The sequence below is a fragment of the Mchenga conophoros genome, linkage group LG16, assembly GCF_057382185.1.
Source record: "Mchenga conophoros isolate Kocher_MC1m ecotype Shallow Benthic linkage group LG16, M_conophoros_male_GT1.1, whole genome shotgun sequence".
NCBI classification, from domain to species: Eukaryota; Metazoa; Chordata; class Actinopteri; order Cichliformes; family Cichlidae; genus Mchenga; species Mchenga conophoros.
In genome coordinates, this window is record NC_140541.1 from 30,280,835 (window position 1) to 30,298,383 (window position 17,549).

At 43.0% G+C, this 17,549-nt stretch overlaps 1 protein-coding gene across 1 annotated transcript; it reads right to left on the minus strand.

Annotated features, from left to right (window-relative positions):
- Window positions 1–7,509: 7,509 nt before the first annotated feature.
- Window positions 7,510–17,549, minus strand: LOC146557067 (inhibin beta B chain-like). The gene is made up of 2 exons (XM_085249407.1): window positions 16,564–17,549; window positions 7,510–9,848 (listed from the first exon to the last, which is right to left on the minus strand). The coding sequence occupies exons 1-2, from the start codon at window positions 16,949–16,951 to the stop codon at window positions 9,022–9,024; spliced, it is 1,215 nt and encodes a 404-aa protein (XP_085105533.1). The 5' UTR covers window positions 16,952–17,549; the 3' UTR covers window positions 7,510–9,021.

Here is a 17,549-nt window from a genome sequence, read left to right on the forward strand (position 1 = left end):
GTGTGTGTGTGTGTGTGTGTGTGTGTGTGTGTGTATATATATATATATATATATATATATATATATATATATATATATATATAACAATTCTGTAACTGTAACTTCGGTCGTTGCTGTGCTTTTTGGAAGTCGAATTTCCCAGAGGAACCCACCCGAGGGATTAATAAAGTTCTATCTTATCTTATCTTATCTTATCTTATCTTATCTTATCTTATCTTATCTTATAATCTTGTTCAATGTGTATCAATATATGGGCAATATTTCCCTGTGGGTAATATTTATAATATTTCATGTTTCCTTTATCTCTGACAGATCATCTCAAATGAGATTGTTGAGAAATACTCTGCAGTAGGAACGCTCTGTTGGCTCTTTTAGCCATGGTTCACTGAAAACATCACAATGGAGTGAATCGAAGCAAAGCCTCTAATGGTAAAAAAAAAAAAAAAAAAAAAAAGCCAAACAAACAGATACATTTTTCACACAACTTTGTGTTCTCCTCACCACATGACAGGACCAATTCCTGTAAAGACTATAAAAGGTCTTCCCAGGTGAAATTGTTTGCAAAGACTGTGCTGCAGCAAAAACCCTGTGATTGCTCTGCAATGAGCAGGTTCCCACAGATGTCAGTAGTTTGTATAAAAGATGCTGACTTATTTGTTAACACTCACAATGTGCTAGAAGTAAAAAGAGCAAACTGGAAATGAAGTTTTGCCTTACTGCTGCAACCAACACATTTCAAAAAGTGCAGCTTTTACTTTGAAGGGAAACATACAGTGAATACTGCATACATCGCAGTATTCACTGTTTCACTAGTATTCAGTGAACTACCGTATGCCTATTGGTGACCAATTTCATGTTAACAACTTCCAGCAACCAGTCGCTGACTCACATGTAGGTCCATGTTAATGGGACCTAAATTTGTGCTTACTTCTATCCCAGCTAAACCTTGTAAATCTTCTATTTTTAAACTTCATTGTAACACCTTGGAGAACAGCCATGCTAAAAGAACTGAACAAATTTGGACCTTGGTGTTTAAGTGGAGCTTCTGTGATTCTTTTCTTTTAACTTTTGAAGGAGGATTTGGGAGATGGTTGATGAATCAAACTTAATAAAAAGACACAGGATGCCTTGAACCGGCTGACCCCTGCTACATGAACTCCAGCAGCTCATTTGATAATCCTTACATCACTGACTCTACCTTTTTTCCTTTCTAATGGCCACCATCACCACATCCCACCAAACATCCAAACAGCTCAGGTAGGCGTTCTCTCTCGCAACAAAGGGTCCTCTCTTCTCTGCTTTTGATGTCATACTTTTTCTGAGTCTTCTTGACTTTGACACAGGCCACCACCCCCTCCACTCTCACCCTCACGTCCTCCTCCCCCCTGCATATTTTGGTGTTGTGTTTTTGGTATGCTCATGAAAAGGCCCGCAAAGTTGGGACAATAGGGCACCTGCCGGAATAATGAGCCCTCAGAGAAATGCAGCTGGGGCTGAGAGTCATACAGGAACGCTGATGATGGCCTCGCTTTTAAGTGGTCAGAGATGATCCGTAGCCACACCTTACATCCCCTTGGCTGGAATTTCCCCTCTGACACACACTCACATCTACTAAAAGGTGTACAAGGAAGTAGTGTTACAGATAAATTATCATAGATTTTCCATGTATATATTTTTCCTTGTTCAGTGTTAGTTAAAAATGAGTACAATTGTTTCCTTCTGTGAGTGAGTTCAGCATCACTGCCTGTCTATCAGCCAAACACAACACTACGTCACTGAAATGTGGACTGAAACTATGCTTCTTGGAAACAAAAGCCAGACTGTTTATATACTGATTCTTCATTTAACTCCCAGGAGTGCATGTGACATTAGTCACATGGATTCCTTTCCCTTTTAAAGGTTTTAAAAAGCATCCTTCATCGGTCTAAAATACCATCAGAGAGCTAAATTTAACTGGCCAACAAATCCAGGGGACAAAGGACAGGAAGATGTCCAAAGGCATGAATAATGAGGGGCAGAAGAGGAGGACATGGATAGATGGAGACTAAGTGTGGGGGTGCCGGTTATTGAGCCACATGGTGTGTTCACACCAAACACATTTCAGGCAGTTTATTCTAGCGTGAACTTCTTGAACTTGGAAATGTACCGCAGTGAACAATGAGATAATTAATTATCATGTAATTACATCATTACTATGATTTTTTTTTACAGCAATCATCTATTACCATGACTTAACAGTAAGCCATCAGCTGATCAAAGGAGAGTGAAAAGAATAGAAAAATGTATTAAAAACATACAAATATATACAAAATATCTAAGCTGACCAAAAAGTTATTTAACTTAAAGAAAATTTGTATGGATTTATTATTAATGTAAATGATTTTATTTGATTCATAATGAATATACTTAGAAGGTTTAAATAATCCTACTAATATAAACATACATATAAAATCTAAGCCACCTTGATATGTCCAGTTTCAGTTCATCTACCTACTGAAAAGGACAATTTTCAGAAACTAGATGTTACATGTCAAATAAAAATATTTTGCACTTCCTAGTTTTCCATTAAACACCATCTCGTTGGTTCATTTCGGCAAAAATTCTTTAAAAAAGGGTGCATGTGAGGTCTCAGTCATGACCCGAACATTAACCCTAACCACCACTGTTTACACCCCTTATCTTAACTGACATTTGCTTGAAGCCACACTGGTTTATTTTTTAATGCTCTAATTCTAGGTTTCTCTTTCTGTTTCAGTTTAACTTAGACTGCAATCAAGGTGGCTTGTTCTTTCTTGATTGCTTGTTTGTTTATTGTTTTTATGCTGAACACAAGCTCTATTGGCCCCTGGTTGAAATGGACTGACTGGTTGCATTGCTATTGACTCTTCACTCCCTTACTTTTTAAGTTGGTGGACTGAAATGGGGAGAGGCAGCAGTGGATCACTAAAAGTCGCAGAAATGCCATCAAGTCCAAAGTTTTTCTATCCTTCCCAATCTCCTCCTCTTTGTCATCCCCTTTATCGCTATCATTCTTACTAAAACTGACCCGTTTAAAGTTAGATATCAGTAGATTGCAGGTTGTCAACTGAATTATGTTTTCTTACTCCTGCTAACTGAAGTGCATAATCCTAGCTCTGACGGTTGCTGTAGGACAAACAGCTCTGGGCACCATTGCTCTGTAGTGAGTGTAGGCTGTCAGTCTAACTGGTATCAAAATCTATTTCCTCTGGAAGAGGCTAAAACTTTGTGAAAGGAGTCCAGTATGAGTTGATGAGTCAGTTATGCTTATTTCTTACTTCAATGATTTTGGCTGCTGTTAGCTGCTGTCAGTCCCTGTTAGCTGCTGTTAGCCGGTGTAGAGAAATCTTCCTTTCATATGGCTCTAATATTGTTGAACTTGGACACTTGAATAAACTGTCATACAATGTGAGAGAGTTATTGAACTGGTTATCAGAGGGAAAGTGTGATTTTTAGGAGTGCTGGGCCTAACATTAGCTGCCATAATATTAGCTTATAACCAGCTGTTGTGGCTGTTTAGCTGGCTTGTTGTCAGCTGTCTGGAAATATGAGTGTCACCTGTTTGATCTGCTGACAGTAAGTACTTGTGACAACCTTGGGAACGAATAAGCATGTTTATGCATGTTTTTGCGTATTAGAGACCTAACTTAGGAGAACAGCTTAGGAGATGAGGTTTGTGATAAAGAGGAGGAGGGAGATTTTTATCCAGATGCCAGTCATATTATCATTTTCCTCTTGTTTTTGCTTCTTTACTGAAGGGGATCATATCCTGTGTATTTTTAATGGATTCATGCATCAGTTTGGTGAAAGACATAATTACATACTAATAAATGTATATTTGAGAGCATGCTTTTCTTTTTCTTTTCTTGTTAAAAAAAATACTTGTTGTACCTTCAAGGCTTAACATTTTGAAAATTAGAGGTGTGGCCTCTTTGACTGACAGGTGGATGGCACCTGTAGCTGTTAGCTGTCTGCTGGACCTCTGGACTGTGTTTGTGTTGCTGGAGCCCTTTGGAGCATTTTTAGTAAATTATCTGACCAAGAATATGGTTGCAGTTTTGGTGAGTGAAATTTTAGGATTTTATTTGGATGTTATTTTGTCTGTGTGCAGTACTTCATGCTCTCATCGAGATACATTTCTGGCTCCAAAACACAAAGACCACACTGTCTGCTTCTAGCTTTTCCTACAATCTATGGTCATATTAATCTGCTTTTGCAAATTACTCATGGTGTTGTGTTTCAGGTTGTGTTGCAGATTATTACAAATTTATGCTGAAAGGAAACATAGCAGAATCTAAGACTGTACCCTTTAGTCTCACATATCCATCCATTCTATCATTAAGGTGGGCAACACAGACAACAACAAATGAGGGCTTTGTTGCCCCTGAGTTTGCCTTCAGTACTCTGGGAGTCAGGAGGTCGGGATGGTGGAAGGTGGGGTGAGAAGGTGAGAAGGTTTAGGGGCTGACAGCGAGACAGTTTGGGGGGCAGGCGGAGAGTTGGTGACAAGGCTTCAGTTGTTCTACTGATCTGCTAAGAAACAACCCTGACATTATGACATTGTGGACTCACAAAAATACACGCCCTGTGCCGCGTTGACCTCTTCACCTCCTGCTCAGCAGCAGCCAGAAGAGAGAAAATATAATCACTGATCTGGTAACAACACTTAGAAGCAGTGTTAATGCTGTTTTCCATTTGTAAAACCAAAAGTCAGAGTTGGTGCTCCTGTCAGTCAACTTAAATCCTAACCAGCACTTCCATACTGGTCGTTCCCGTGTCACCTTTGGCACAGTAAACTGATTACATCATTTTGATTAACCCAACAGAGGGGCAAAAAGTAGAAAAGAAAAAGAAATCGAGGCTGGAATATCTGGATTAATGAAGTTTTTGGGCTCATTAGTGATCACAAATATGCTTTCAAGTTGCAAAGCCTTTTCACGGCTGCCGTAATCCTCCTGTGAGAAGGAGCTCCCAAGGAGCACAGTCCATGTTGCTCCAGAGGTCAAAATGTCACTATTGTATTGTATTGTATTGTATCTTTATTTGTTTCAGACATATAAAACAAAAAACAATATATACACACTACATATATTTTCATTTACAGATACGAATATATATGTAGATATACACACACACACGTATGTGTTCAGATAAACAAAAAATATATAATGAAATAAAACAAAATCGTCTGACATAATGTAACAATGTTTGGTCTGAAAAGGAGTAGGAAGAAGTATGAACATACTTATTAATTCCTACCCCTGCTCAACATCTTATTGATCCCACATAATTCACCTATTTACCTCACCCTACAACCCTATGGGTTGTAGGGTGAGGTAAATAGAGGCAGAATGAGCCTCCTGTCTTAGATTTAATGGCATATCTCCGTAGAATAAAAGTCCCTCTAGACAATATCTTGAGGCTGGAAAAAAAGGTCAGGATTTTATCACCTCTAATGGAGATTAAAGCCATCCTAAGGATGGTGGGTATAAAACCTTCCTTACCATCCAACAATCCCTTTGTAGAGGGTACGTGGGCAATCAGTACATCCCCATCAACACATGTAATGCATTCCTCCAGACCACGGAGACAAACACAAGCAGAGGAATTCCTGGCCCCGGGCGATGAATAATCATAAATTCATTAGTGAATGCGGCCAGGGCTGATTTGGAAGAATAAGCGCTGCTATTGCGGCGATAAACCAGCTGACCCTGTCAACTTGGCAGCTGTCATGACCTCAACCTGTGACGGTTTTAGATGTGGGAGGGCAAGGAGGACAATATTTGTTTAAGCTGATAGCTCGGGGGTTGGAGAGGCTGCACTTGTGTATGTGCATGTTTGTTTAAAGGTGCCTTTGGGAACGTGCGTACAGCTCCAGTGATTATCGATGCCAAAAGCCTACAAAATACGCACCTGTAATGTGATTTTAAGGGAGCGAGTGTGTGGCCCAGAATGCAGCTCTGCTTTAATGGCCTGCAGCTCCAGCTTGGCGTCGTTAACATTCCAGCTGTGGAGATTTTGGCATGCACTGGAAAGCATGACAAGACAGCTACGCACCTCCCTGCTCTCTGCACACGTTGTCAGGTTCCTCCAGTAAGTATTAAACAAAAAAAACTCTGTGACAGATCATTTCTCTTCTTCACCTGTCAGTCATACACCATAACACTGATTTGTTTTCATAATTTGTCTTTATAGAGAAATGTTCTCTTGCTCTTCAAGGTTATTCTCACTCCTACGCGGTGTTCCAGGTAAAAAAGTTACTTACACTGATCCCTCCCTAACGTGCTATTTGCCCTGCAGGTAAACAAATCTCATTGCGCTTCCTGGCAGGTCCTAATAGACACATTTAGAGCAATTATCTGGCTGATGTTTTAACAGGGACATGTGATGTGTTGTGATGGAGGCTCTGCAGAAACATTATTTGAAATCTTGCCGTTGGTAGGTGTTGGCACAGACAGACAGACATTCAGGCGGGCAAGCCTTGTGCTGTTGCATAAAGTGTTGACACATTGTAGCAACTGCAGACCTACGCTGGGAAATAGAAACATTGTGATGCAGAGGGAAACAGGTCTGATGTAACAGCCTGCATGAGCATGTGCACAAGTATCCTAAACTAAAACAACACGCCGTGCAGACAGATGACAAATAAGCACGGCAACAGACTCTGCAGCCAAGGAGGAATCGGGCAGGTATTTGAAGGTTTGTCCGCTGGCACTCGCTGTGGATGCCACTGAAGCTGTTAATCATGCTTGTAATTACTGTTCTACAGCTCCAGCTTATGAGAGACACTTGGTCCTGGCAGGCGACAGCAGAGAAATGTTTTATGTTTGAACCAGTGGAGACAAAGATTGAAATGTGCTCATGTTTTTCTTGCAACTTCAGCCTCACCCTTTTGTTTAGGTGGATATCAGCCTAAAGCACAGAAAAGACTAAAGCACAAACCCAACACTTTCACCCAGGGGTGGAGCCATAGGGGGCCACCCGTTACCAACAACAGTGAAGTCAGTTAGGGGGCCACACACACACACACACACACACACACACCATAGAACTGTTACAACTAGAGTGTTTTTAGCGAAACATTTAGGTGAAGAAGTTTTTCTACAGGAAGAGTTTTTCTTTTATTACTTTGAATTTTCAGAATAAAGTTGAAATGTGGAGGAAAAAAAAACATCTGGTCCATCAAATCAAAATTACTATTTTGACTCTATTCTCATCATTTCAACTTTTTTTCTTGACATTTTGACTTTATTTTTGAATTTTACCTTATGACTGGTCCCAATGCTCAGCAGATTTAACAGCAACAACAGCAACAACAACAGCAACAATAGTAGTAGTAGTAGTAATAATAATAATAATAATAATAATAATAATAATAATAATAATAATAATAATAATAATAATAATAATAAAATATATTATGAATGTTGTCATTAGGCAAAAACAGTCACACTTAAAACATGATGCAGAAAGGAAGTTAAAGTTACAAAATATTTAAGAAAACATTTTATTTTACATAAACTGTACAGATGACATTTACTGGACTAAATGTTTCTTAGACAGGAACTAAAGTAGCATTTCTTATTAAATAGAAAACTGGAACAAAAAATAGAATTAAAGATGAAAAATGAAATGTTGCTCATTGTACAAAACAGAGAATGAAAATAGAGCTAAGACAGGAGAATCAAATGTCGTACCCTGATGCGGTGGTAGGCCTTTTACAAATGATCACAAACGGTATTTTACACAGTGACCCGGCGGCCTTGCCGTCCGAGCACTACAGCTAAAATCGTGGCCTCTTTGGTTCCATTAATTAGTTAAAATACATCTGAAACAAAATTCAAATTTACTTCTATAAAAATAACTTTTCAATGGCAGTTTTTGTTTCGCTAAATCCGCAACTTTTCAGTGCAAACGTCACAACAATCATTCGCTTTGGAAAGGAAGCGAAAGATTACATTTCAAGTATTGATAAAGAGTTGAGGACTGAAGAGAGAAAGAAGAAGAAGAAGAGAAAGAGAGGGGGAGAGGATTCAGTCTAATAGCATGTTGAGTATGGGTATAGGTTACTATACATTGCATAGCTCATGTGGCACTTATTCAGCGATAGGACAGGACACTCAGTACCCCTTGGAAGGCATTTATTTATACAAGTGCTATTCAGGGTGTGCATTTCAGTTTCTGCAAGTGCTGCACTGCACTGTGGTGACCCACTGGGCCAAAACTAGAGTCTCCAAGTCTGCAGACTGGCTTCTGCTGAGCCTCAGGGGGAAGGAGAAAGCAGTTCTCTCTCTGTCAACACAAGAGTGACGGCCACAATAACGCCAGCAGTGGCGGCTGCAGAGGTGGCGGTGGGGGCTCAGTGGAGGACTTTGTTCTGCCGCTGCGCTGCTGTGAAGGCTGTAATCCTGCAAGGCATTAAGCGCTGCCAGTTTAACTCCACCAGAGAGGACAGCCAGACTGAGTCTGTCTGCATGGCAGGGAAGTGCTGGTGTTCTGAATTGTATAAGCTGATGAACTGTCAGTGCTTTGTAAAAACACAAGTCTGTTATGTGCTCAGAGTACTTCAGAGGGTTGGAGGAGCAGGGCAGGGGGCGTGTGGGCAGTGAAGCCAATCATGTCACTTTCCTTAAGCGCTTGTTTTGTTTTGTTTTAAATCTTCATTTACGAGGAGATGACGGGCCATTATTTTTTAACTAGAAATGGCAAACTAGAGAAAAGTATCATTTGGTGATAAGCGTTCCCTTCTCGTGCCGCCGCTGACCAACGAATGGGCAGAATGCGGGCGGCAAGCGTGTCGCTCACTCTGATAAATACACACGCCTGTGCTGACACGTGCAAACACACGTGGACACAACAGTGATACTTGCTTTTGCTAGATGGTACCAGTGTGTGTTGCTTGCACATACAGTAGGTATAGATATATATGTGTACCGTACAATAACATCCTGTTTGTACAAAAGGCCTTCCTGACAGTCCAGATAATGACGGGCCAGTGTGGACTCAGGCGCAGCCACACTCGTCCACGATCATATTGGGCACGTCCCTCTTGATGATGTTGTATTCATCGTCAAAGTAGAGCAAAGACATAGTACTGAGCTTGGTGGGGATACAGCAGGAGTTTACTGAGCCCGGGCTCATCCCCCGCATGCGGTACTGATTAACTACCGCAGTGTGGAAGGATGAAGCTGAGCCCGGCACGCCTGCCATGTAGGCCGGACAGCTGCCCTCACAGTAGTTACCGTAATAACCTGCTGGTGCAATGATCCAGTCGTTCCAGCCAATAAGCCGGAAGTCTATGTAGAACTGCTGTCGACAACACAAGCCCCCGCTGGTGCCATCACAGTCAAGCCCCCGCTTTCTAATGCGGTGCTTTCCATCCAGCTGTCGTGCACGCACCACCAGGAAGGGCCGGTGGGATGGGTCGCCGGGGTCCACCAGAACAGGAGCCACTCCAGCTGTCTCACAGTCCTCACAGTGGATCTCCAGGTCCTGTCTCCGGCTGCCCTTCCCAAACACTGCCCGTACCGCCTCAGATAGCGGGAACGTATGCCAGCCGCTGCGCTTCAGATCCACCCGCTTCTCCACCAGAACCCAGCGACCTGTTCCCCCTCCGCCGCCTCCACCTCCTGGGCTTCCTTCCATTCTGCTGACAGCCGTGGCCTCCTGGTAGTGGATCTTGACTGTCACTTTCCTCCTGATGCCCTTCTGAGGACCACCTGGAAGTATACGGAAATACAGCCACATGTTGGCCTGGGACACGTACAGGTTCTGGTTTCCCTCGTTGGAGATGAGGAAGTACAGGTTGGATTTGGAGGGTGTTTGTTCATCTGTTAGCAAGAGAATAAACAGAAGAATTTATTACACAGAGGTAGAATTTTTAAGAAGGTAGACGACAGTCTCTTTTAGTCAGTTCAGTGTGCAAAAACAAAAATAAATGTCTGACTCAAATCATAGGATCCAAAGCTGAGGACCTTTCAGCAGCATTATATTGTTTTCAGTTTGCTCAGTGCTTATGAAAATGCTTCAGCAGTTATCACATGGCTGTAGTTTGTAATTTCAGTAAGTGATATCACATCTGATCCAAGAGAGATAGGCGAACATGTGACAGCTTAATCATCTTCTCGACAATTGAGCATGGGTCGTTGAAAGCCATGACAGGCTGGGAGGTCTTTGTTGTGCTTAAACCAAGCGCACTTCTGTGGCTCCAGGAGAAAGGTTACTGACCTACAGACTGTTTTCTACGCTCACACAAACACACAAACAGAGAAAGCCCCTGAGAAGGGCACAGCTTTGTTTCCACAGATCTGTTTTCCCCTTGTTTTCTCTGTTAACTCTCAATGACTGCATCAGGTGACCTCTGTGGTAGCTCCTGATAGGCCAGCGGTAACAGGCCAGTTCTGGGATCAGGCCCAGTTGGCTTTAGGTCCATTTTTGTAAGTGACAGGACCAAAAAGAAAAGAGAGCGAAAGAAGGAAAAGGGAGGAGGAAGATGAAGGGAAGGAGGAAGGATAGAAGTGGAAAAGTTGGGAGGGTGGCGGGCATGGCTAAGGCCTGCGGGGGGTTCACTGAGTTCGCTGTTCGTGCCCAACCCGAGCCCCGCCTCCCACCCTATGCTACCCCTTTGCACCTCCTTCCAGCGGGAGCACCCTGAGAGTGACAGCACAAAGCCCTGTGTGAGGCAGTGGGAGAGCGCCGCGCTGCAGCCCACCATTGAAACGCGTGGCGTTCCAGCAAAAAGCATGATGAGGCAAAAATAAAAGCCATTTACATGACACTGGCCACTTTCTACAGCAGCACAATGAAGAGATCCTGGGTGTCTAAAGGTGGCGCTGGGCTCTCTCTGGCACTACTTTTTTTTTCAGCCCAATGATGTCTTCCAAATTACCCTGAGGTAACTAGAAAGGTTTCTGTTTCAGGAGATTTGCCACAATGTGCTCATGCAGAGCTTTGAAAGCAGCTAAATTACTTTGTTTGCCCACTGATTAGTGTGTGTCAGTGTCAACAGGTGGCCACCAAAGACGGGCCTCCTCTTTAAAGCGCCTGGTGCCTTTTCCTCCATTAAAGTGCAGCTTTACCTTCACACAGGGGCCTGTTCAGACCAGCTCTCCACTTTCTAGTACGTCAGCTGGTTGCTCACACAAACCCACCCATCCCCACGGTAAGCAACTCTCCACACAATCAGCCTGTGGCTAAAATATGACGGTGCACAACGAGTACACGCTCAAATCGACGCAAAGCCAGCACCGTGAAGGAATCAGCTGAACAGCAGCTCATGCAAAGACCCCTCAGGGCTACAAGTAACTAACCTCGCCTCAGTCATCACCGTACGTGCCTTGACAGCTCTGAGCTCAGAGAGAGACGGGCATCACACAGTGACAGGCTGCAAAATAAGACGTCTGTATGATCATGTCCCATTTTGATTCCAGGCCAGCCTATTCCCCAAAGAGATGAAATTCAGGTGTAGTTAACATCCGAGATCAAGTCATTGCTGATATTGAGAAGTAAACCTAAACCATAACCCACCAACATAATACCTTACACCAACATAACCCTAACACTGTATTCTCATTTTCCTGTCAGACAGTATTCTTTTGCTTCATTTGGCTTGTGTCGTATGTATTAACCTTCCGAAATGCAAGTGCAATATAGGTGGTAACTCAAACCCCACATTTTGGAGAAAGGTAAAAATTTGCTTTTTCTTTTTTTTAATTTGGAAAAAACAAAGCATGACTATTCTTCAGTGTGTGTAATTTGGAATTATATTTGAACCAATTGCAAAGAAAATAAATAAATAATTTGATTGCCTGGGTGAGAATTAGGGTTAGTGTTGGGATCATCACTGATGATGGGTAACCCTCTGGGGTCTGAGGTCTAAGTCATCATTGGTGATAACCCTAACCCCTATGTTTTACAGAGGAATAATGAGACGTTAGAGAGACTCTTCTGGGGAAAATGTAAATAGTTTTTCGTGTGTTTGAGTTACAATTGTTATTTTCTTTGTCCCTTAACTGACAAAACTTCAGAGAAGATTTGAAAATAAAAATTGTTTGTTATACAAGTATTGTTACAGTTTTTTTTTTTGAATAAATAACTTAATTACATGATCAAACCATATGGTACTATGACTAAAGAACAACTAAACAATGGGAGAGGGAAGAGAAGGGTTATAAAGGTTTGGGACAGAGAAAGAGAAGGGATTAAAGGTTAGGATGTAAACGGGGCTAGGGACAAGTTGGGAAAAGTATGCACAGAGGGGTTTAGGTTTAGGAGTATTCAGAGGTCACATTTGAAATCTTTTGCCAGAACAGTTTGAGGAATTTTTACACGCTGGATATCACTGAGCTGCTTTTATGCTGTAGCTGCTCAGGATCTGCAGTAAGCCTGTGACTAAGCTTTAATTTCATTACTCATGAATCTGTCTTTAAATTGGTTTATCAAATTTCCCAGAGTGATATGATCAAATCACAATCTAAGACATTTTCCCAAGATTGGCCAGTAAGGAAAGTGAATCTTCAAAACTGAGATAACCATGGTTAAGTACTAAATTATTAACGGTTTTCTGCTAGTTAGTTCGTGTTTAATTCATTAAATGGTGACGTTCTGCCTCAAATGGAGAAACAGTAGGTAATACAACTGATGAATAAAATCATAAATAAACCAATTTTCTGAACACAACAGTTCTATTTTTTTTTAACTTCTTAACTAGGGGTGGGCAAGAAAATGATAAAAATAATGATAATAACATTTCCTTAATCACAATCTGAGATATGGTTAAAATAAAATTGATAAAAAGCAGCTAATCTTTGAGCTACTCAGCCGTACACAGCAGTATGACAAGAGTGTGAGTGACATGAAAGAGAAAATGACAAACGTTAACAAAAACAGTGTCATCGACACAGACATCGGGCGTTTTCCTCTAGAACATCCGAGGATTCCGGTGGTCTGTGAAGACATGTTGGCCATTTCAAATCTGACAAAGAAGCAGAGCAGCATGCGCCACAAACTGTTCCCACAAAAGCAGGCAACACCATGAATCGTTTATACAATCTGAAGCAGTGGCATCAGTGCACAGCTGACCTTTTACCTTCAAAATGCACACACAATCCAAGACTGTATACAAACCAGGACTCTTTCTCTGTGTAACATGCTTTTACAGCAAAAGCCAAAGAGTGTGACACAGTGACATCACAAATGCATTACATTGTAAGACATTACGGCAGCAAGCAGAGTGGAAAATGTTGGATTTAAGCAGCGGATCCTTGTTATCTGGCTCCCTGATCATAAACATTTAATATCTATTAATTAATATGTATTAATCCATCCATCCATTCGCTTCCGCTTCTCCTTTTCAGGGTCGCGGGGGGTGCTGGAGCCTATCCCAGCTGTCATAGGGCAAGGGCAATATCTATTATATTTTATATAATAGCCTCATATCTACACTTTGGAGTGAACAGAAACCTTTAGGCTTCACAGAAATAGTGATTTGTTTTGTATCATAATATAGATCAATTTCAACTGATATGAAAAAAAAATGATCTTGATATGATTTTTTTTCCATATCCAGCCCTGCTTTTAACAGCTACCTGGGTTATGGTTACATGAACTTATTTTGATGGAATTTTCACTTATTTGCATAGTTAGAGGGAAATAAAACTCACAGAAAAACTGCAAAAAACTGCATTTTGACAGAGCTGATCTGAAAGGTCATGTCTTCTAGTTTCTGAAGTAGCTAAAATGCCACCAACCCCTAACCCTAAGTGGTTGCCCTGTGACTTTGTGGATGGTAAAGGGTTAAAATCCACAGGAAAAATCGGCAATGTCACGACAACTGGCAGGTTTAATCTGCCACTACAAAGGCATGAATGGACTTCTGCTTGATATCAAAGGTTTTCAAGTGCTGAAATAAGCCTGAAACCACAGCGTCTAACGTAGCTTCTACCTGTAGACAGGTGGCATATGTCTGATTCTCTGAGTGGAGCATTAACAATCACTCCTTCAGTGTCATGGACCATATAGATCCTCGCGCTGTAAGAGCATACATCTGAACACTGCATGACTTATTTCAGCTGAGGTTCTTTAGGAGGAATGAACTGTTCTTTTCATGCTGTGTTACAAGCAGCTTGGAGCTGGCCTGGACACGCCTCACCTGACCCCACAGTGGAAAAACGTTGTTAGTGATTATCAGCAGGCAGGACACCTGGGTGGGCTGTTTCAGCGTGTCTCCACCTGCGCTGCCGAGCCAGGGAGGAGGCTGTGGATGGAGGCAGGCAAGTAGGCAGGTAGATAGAAAGCTTCAGAGCTCATTACTCAAAGATGCTGTCGACAAGACCACACGGCGTGGCTCTAACGTGTCATATGGCCGCCACCCCTCAGGCCTCAGCTCTCAAGGAATTCCACACAGACCGAGGAGGCGTGGACGTGAGACTCTGGACTCTTGACCAGAGGTTAAAGCCACAAATGTGCTGGACCTGCTGCTATTAAAGCTTTACCACAGAGGAATTTTTAATCACTGTGCATAAATCATTTATAGGATCAGGAGCTATACAGTAGCAGCCGATCCCACTGACTGAAACACACCCCGCTGAGTGAATGTGGAAAATGGCTGGAGCAGGTCCAGGAGTGCCATGACTGACAGCTCCTCATGAAAGAGCAGTGTCCTGCAGTAAACCTGCCAACCTGATCCTGTGGAGGAACTACTTAGTGACCTCCCATAATGAAGTCTTAATTCTGAGTTTTGGACCACTTGTCACAAGTTCACTGGGTCCAAGCAGTGGCAGCGAGCAATCGAGAAGCGCCCATCTGAACTTCTCCATCCAGCGCTTTCTCTCTCGCCCTCCCTTCTTCTCTGCCCGTGTTCCCCGCTTCGCTCCTGTGGATACGGGACACCGAATCCCTCAGTGAGGGCCCACGGGAGCATGTCAGGGGAGAAGAGAGATTGGCATCCCCTCCCTCACCTGCCCGAGGCCACTTGGCAGACTCTGTACCACTGTGCTACCGGAGATAAGGCACTGCGGTTAACCCTGCGCTGACGGGACACAAGCTGACCCCACAGAAAAACAAAGCACACAAACACCTATCAGCATCCATTTACTGGCTCTCTGTTGGCTAAACACATGCCAACTTCACCCCCCATCTCGCCTTGTTCTAAAACAACAATTCAGGCTTCCTCATCTTTGGGGAGGGACAAACTCCCCTGGCTTCAGAGCATTCTGGAGACCTCGCCTCTAAACCGTGCCCTGGCTGGCCCTGGGGGGCCTCGAGCCAGCTGGCCGGGAGGCAGACGGGGTCTAGGGAGCAGGGACCCGAGCCAGCTCCATGGTACAATGCCACACAAAGGCTCAAAGGTGTGAGGAAGAATAGAGCGAGGAAAAACACAGAAGTAGAAGAAGAAGCAGCAGCAAAGGAGCCCAGCGAACCTTTAAAGCTTTGCAACGCTGCAATATGGGCACACACACAGACACACTAACAGCACCAACAGTCCCATCACCTCATCCAACCCAGCATGGACTCAGATGTCTCATACATTATTCTGAGCAATTTCTTTTGTTTTCGCTGCTGTTTTTCTTCTCCATGTTGACATGATGTGAACACACAGAGCTCTTATAATAATTGCCCGGCCTTTGTTGCCTTGTCATGAGGGCGCTCAGATCATTCCCAATGGAAGGCAGGAGCTCACAGTCCATTCAAGCTAATTGTAGCTGCAGAGCCAATGGGAAACCTGTGTGTGTGTGTGTGTGTGTGTGTGTGTGTGTGTACAAAGCATCTTATTTTTGTGAGTTTAATTTTATGTTTCCTTTCTCTTAAACTAACAGTTTGTGCTGGAGACGTGGTACTCACAGCACCAAGTGACAATTATTCCATTCTGTCGATGATTTTGTTGTGTATATGTGTGTGTGTGTATGTGTGTTTTTGAGGCTGTGTGTCAGGGTGTGTGCGCGCACAGGAGGGTGTGTGTGTGTGTGTGTCTCTTTAGACTTCTGAGAATTAGTTAGATACACATTCTTAGAGGAAGGGATAAATGGCCAATTGAGGGACTTTGTCCGTATTTAAAAGAGGGCTTTATACATTGGAGTATTGAGTGTGAGCTCAGCTTTGAGATGAAACTGGATTCAGAGGTGCTTTTTTTATCCCCTAGACAACACAGGGGGTAATTTAAGGACTCTGTCTTTGGTTTCATTTCTTCTGGATTTCCAGAACAGGAGGATTTAAATCAGCAGCCAGTGTGACGTAATAAGATGATGAAAAAATGACGGCTGCACCAGATTCCGTGTTTATGGCTGGTTTATGGCTGTTTGTTGTGGCTGCCTCTGCCGCTTAAAAATAAAAAAAAATTATATATATATATATATATATATATATATATATATATATATATATATATATATATATATATATATATATATATATATATATATATATTCACCTGCTAAGGATTGTCAGTTATTAACTCACCTGGTGCCATGCTGCCTGTTAAGACTCAAAGGGTGAAAGAGTTCAGGCAAGGGTCGAATTAGACATGTGCAGTGAATTATTGATTAGTACCTGATTCTGCGAAGCTGATGATCTCAGATGTCTCCGCCTGAACCTCGTTGTTGAAGGCAGCCTGCCCGTCGAAGCTGGGGATCTCCACCCGGCCGTCCTCTCGTACTTTGCCGGCGTGCAGTCTCCTCAGCGCCGTCACCATCGCAGCCTTCGGGATGGGATGGGTGATGTTGGGTCTCTCTCTCATCTGTAGCCGGTTCAGTATGTGCCTCTTTACCGCCTCCAGGAAATCTATGTTCATGCGCTCCGACTGATCCGGCCCCCTGAAGCCGCAGGACGCGCACGACTCCTGGGGTGAGCTTTGAGTCTCTGTCCCGGTCACCGAGCTGCTGCGCACGCACAGCACGCACGCAACTAAACAAGACAGTGCCACACTATAAAAGCTCATTTTAAAGTTTATTCTACAGTCCAAACGCTACGAAAGAAATTGTGAATCTTTTAAAAATGCACACCGAAATTTAAGCGACTTTTCATTTACTAAAGTTCCGGGAGAAATCATCCAGTGAATAAATCCACTGAGCATGTGTTTGTATTCCAGGAGACTAAACGATTCCAGTCATTGTGCTTCCAGCTCGTTATCCAGCAACAAAATAAAAGTTCATCTCTGTAACCGAGAGGCGCGCACGACAGTTCTGATTGTTGATGCGCTTCTGTCAAACCACGCTGCGTTCAGACGCGTAATCTGCCAAAACAAAAGAGCACAAGTGTGAATAAAACCCCGTACAGGCGGCTCCTCTTCATTCAAGCAGCCTGCGGAGACTCCTGTCCCGCAGCTTCAAGCAGAACGCGAGCGCTCCGTGAGTCCCGAGTCTTTTTGTGTGTGCGCCGTGCGCGGGTGAGGGTGGCAAGCTCCCGTGCGTCCTGCAAGATTATGCTCAGTGAGACCCTTTCCTCTCTTTGCAATCACGACAACAGGGGCTCCGCACACCCAAAGTTTTTATACAGGAATTCGTACACCACGTGGGGATTTCCACCAACAGCGCGCA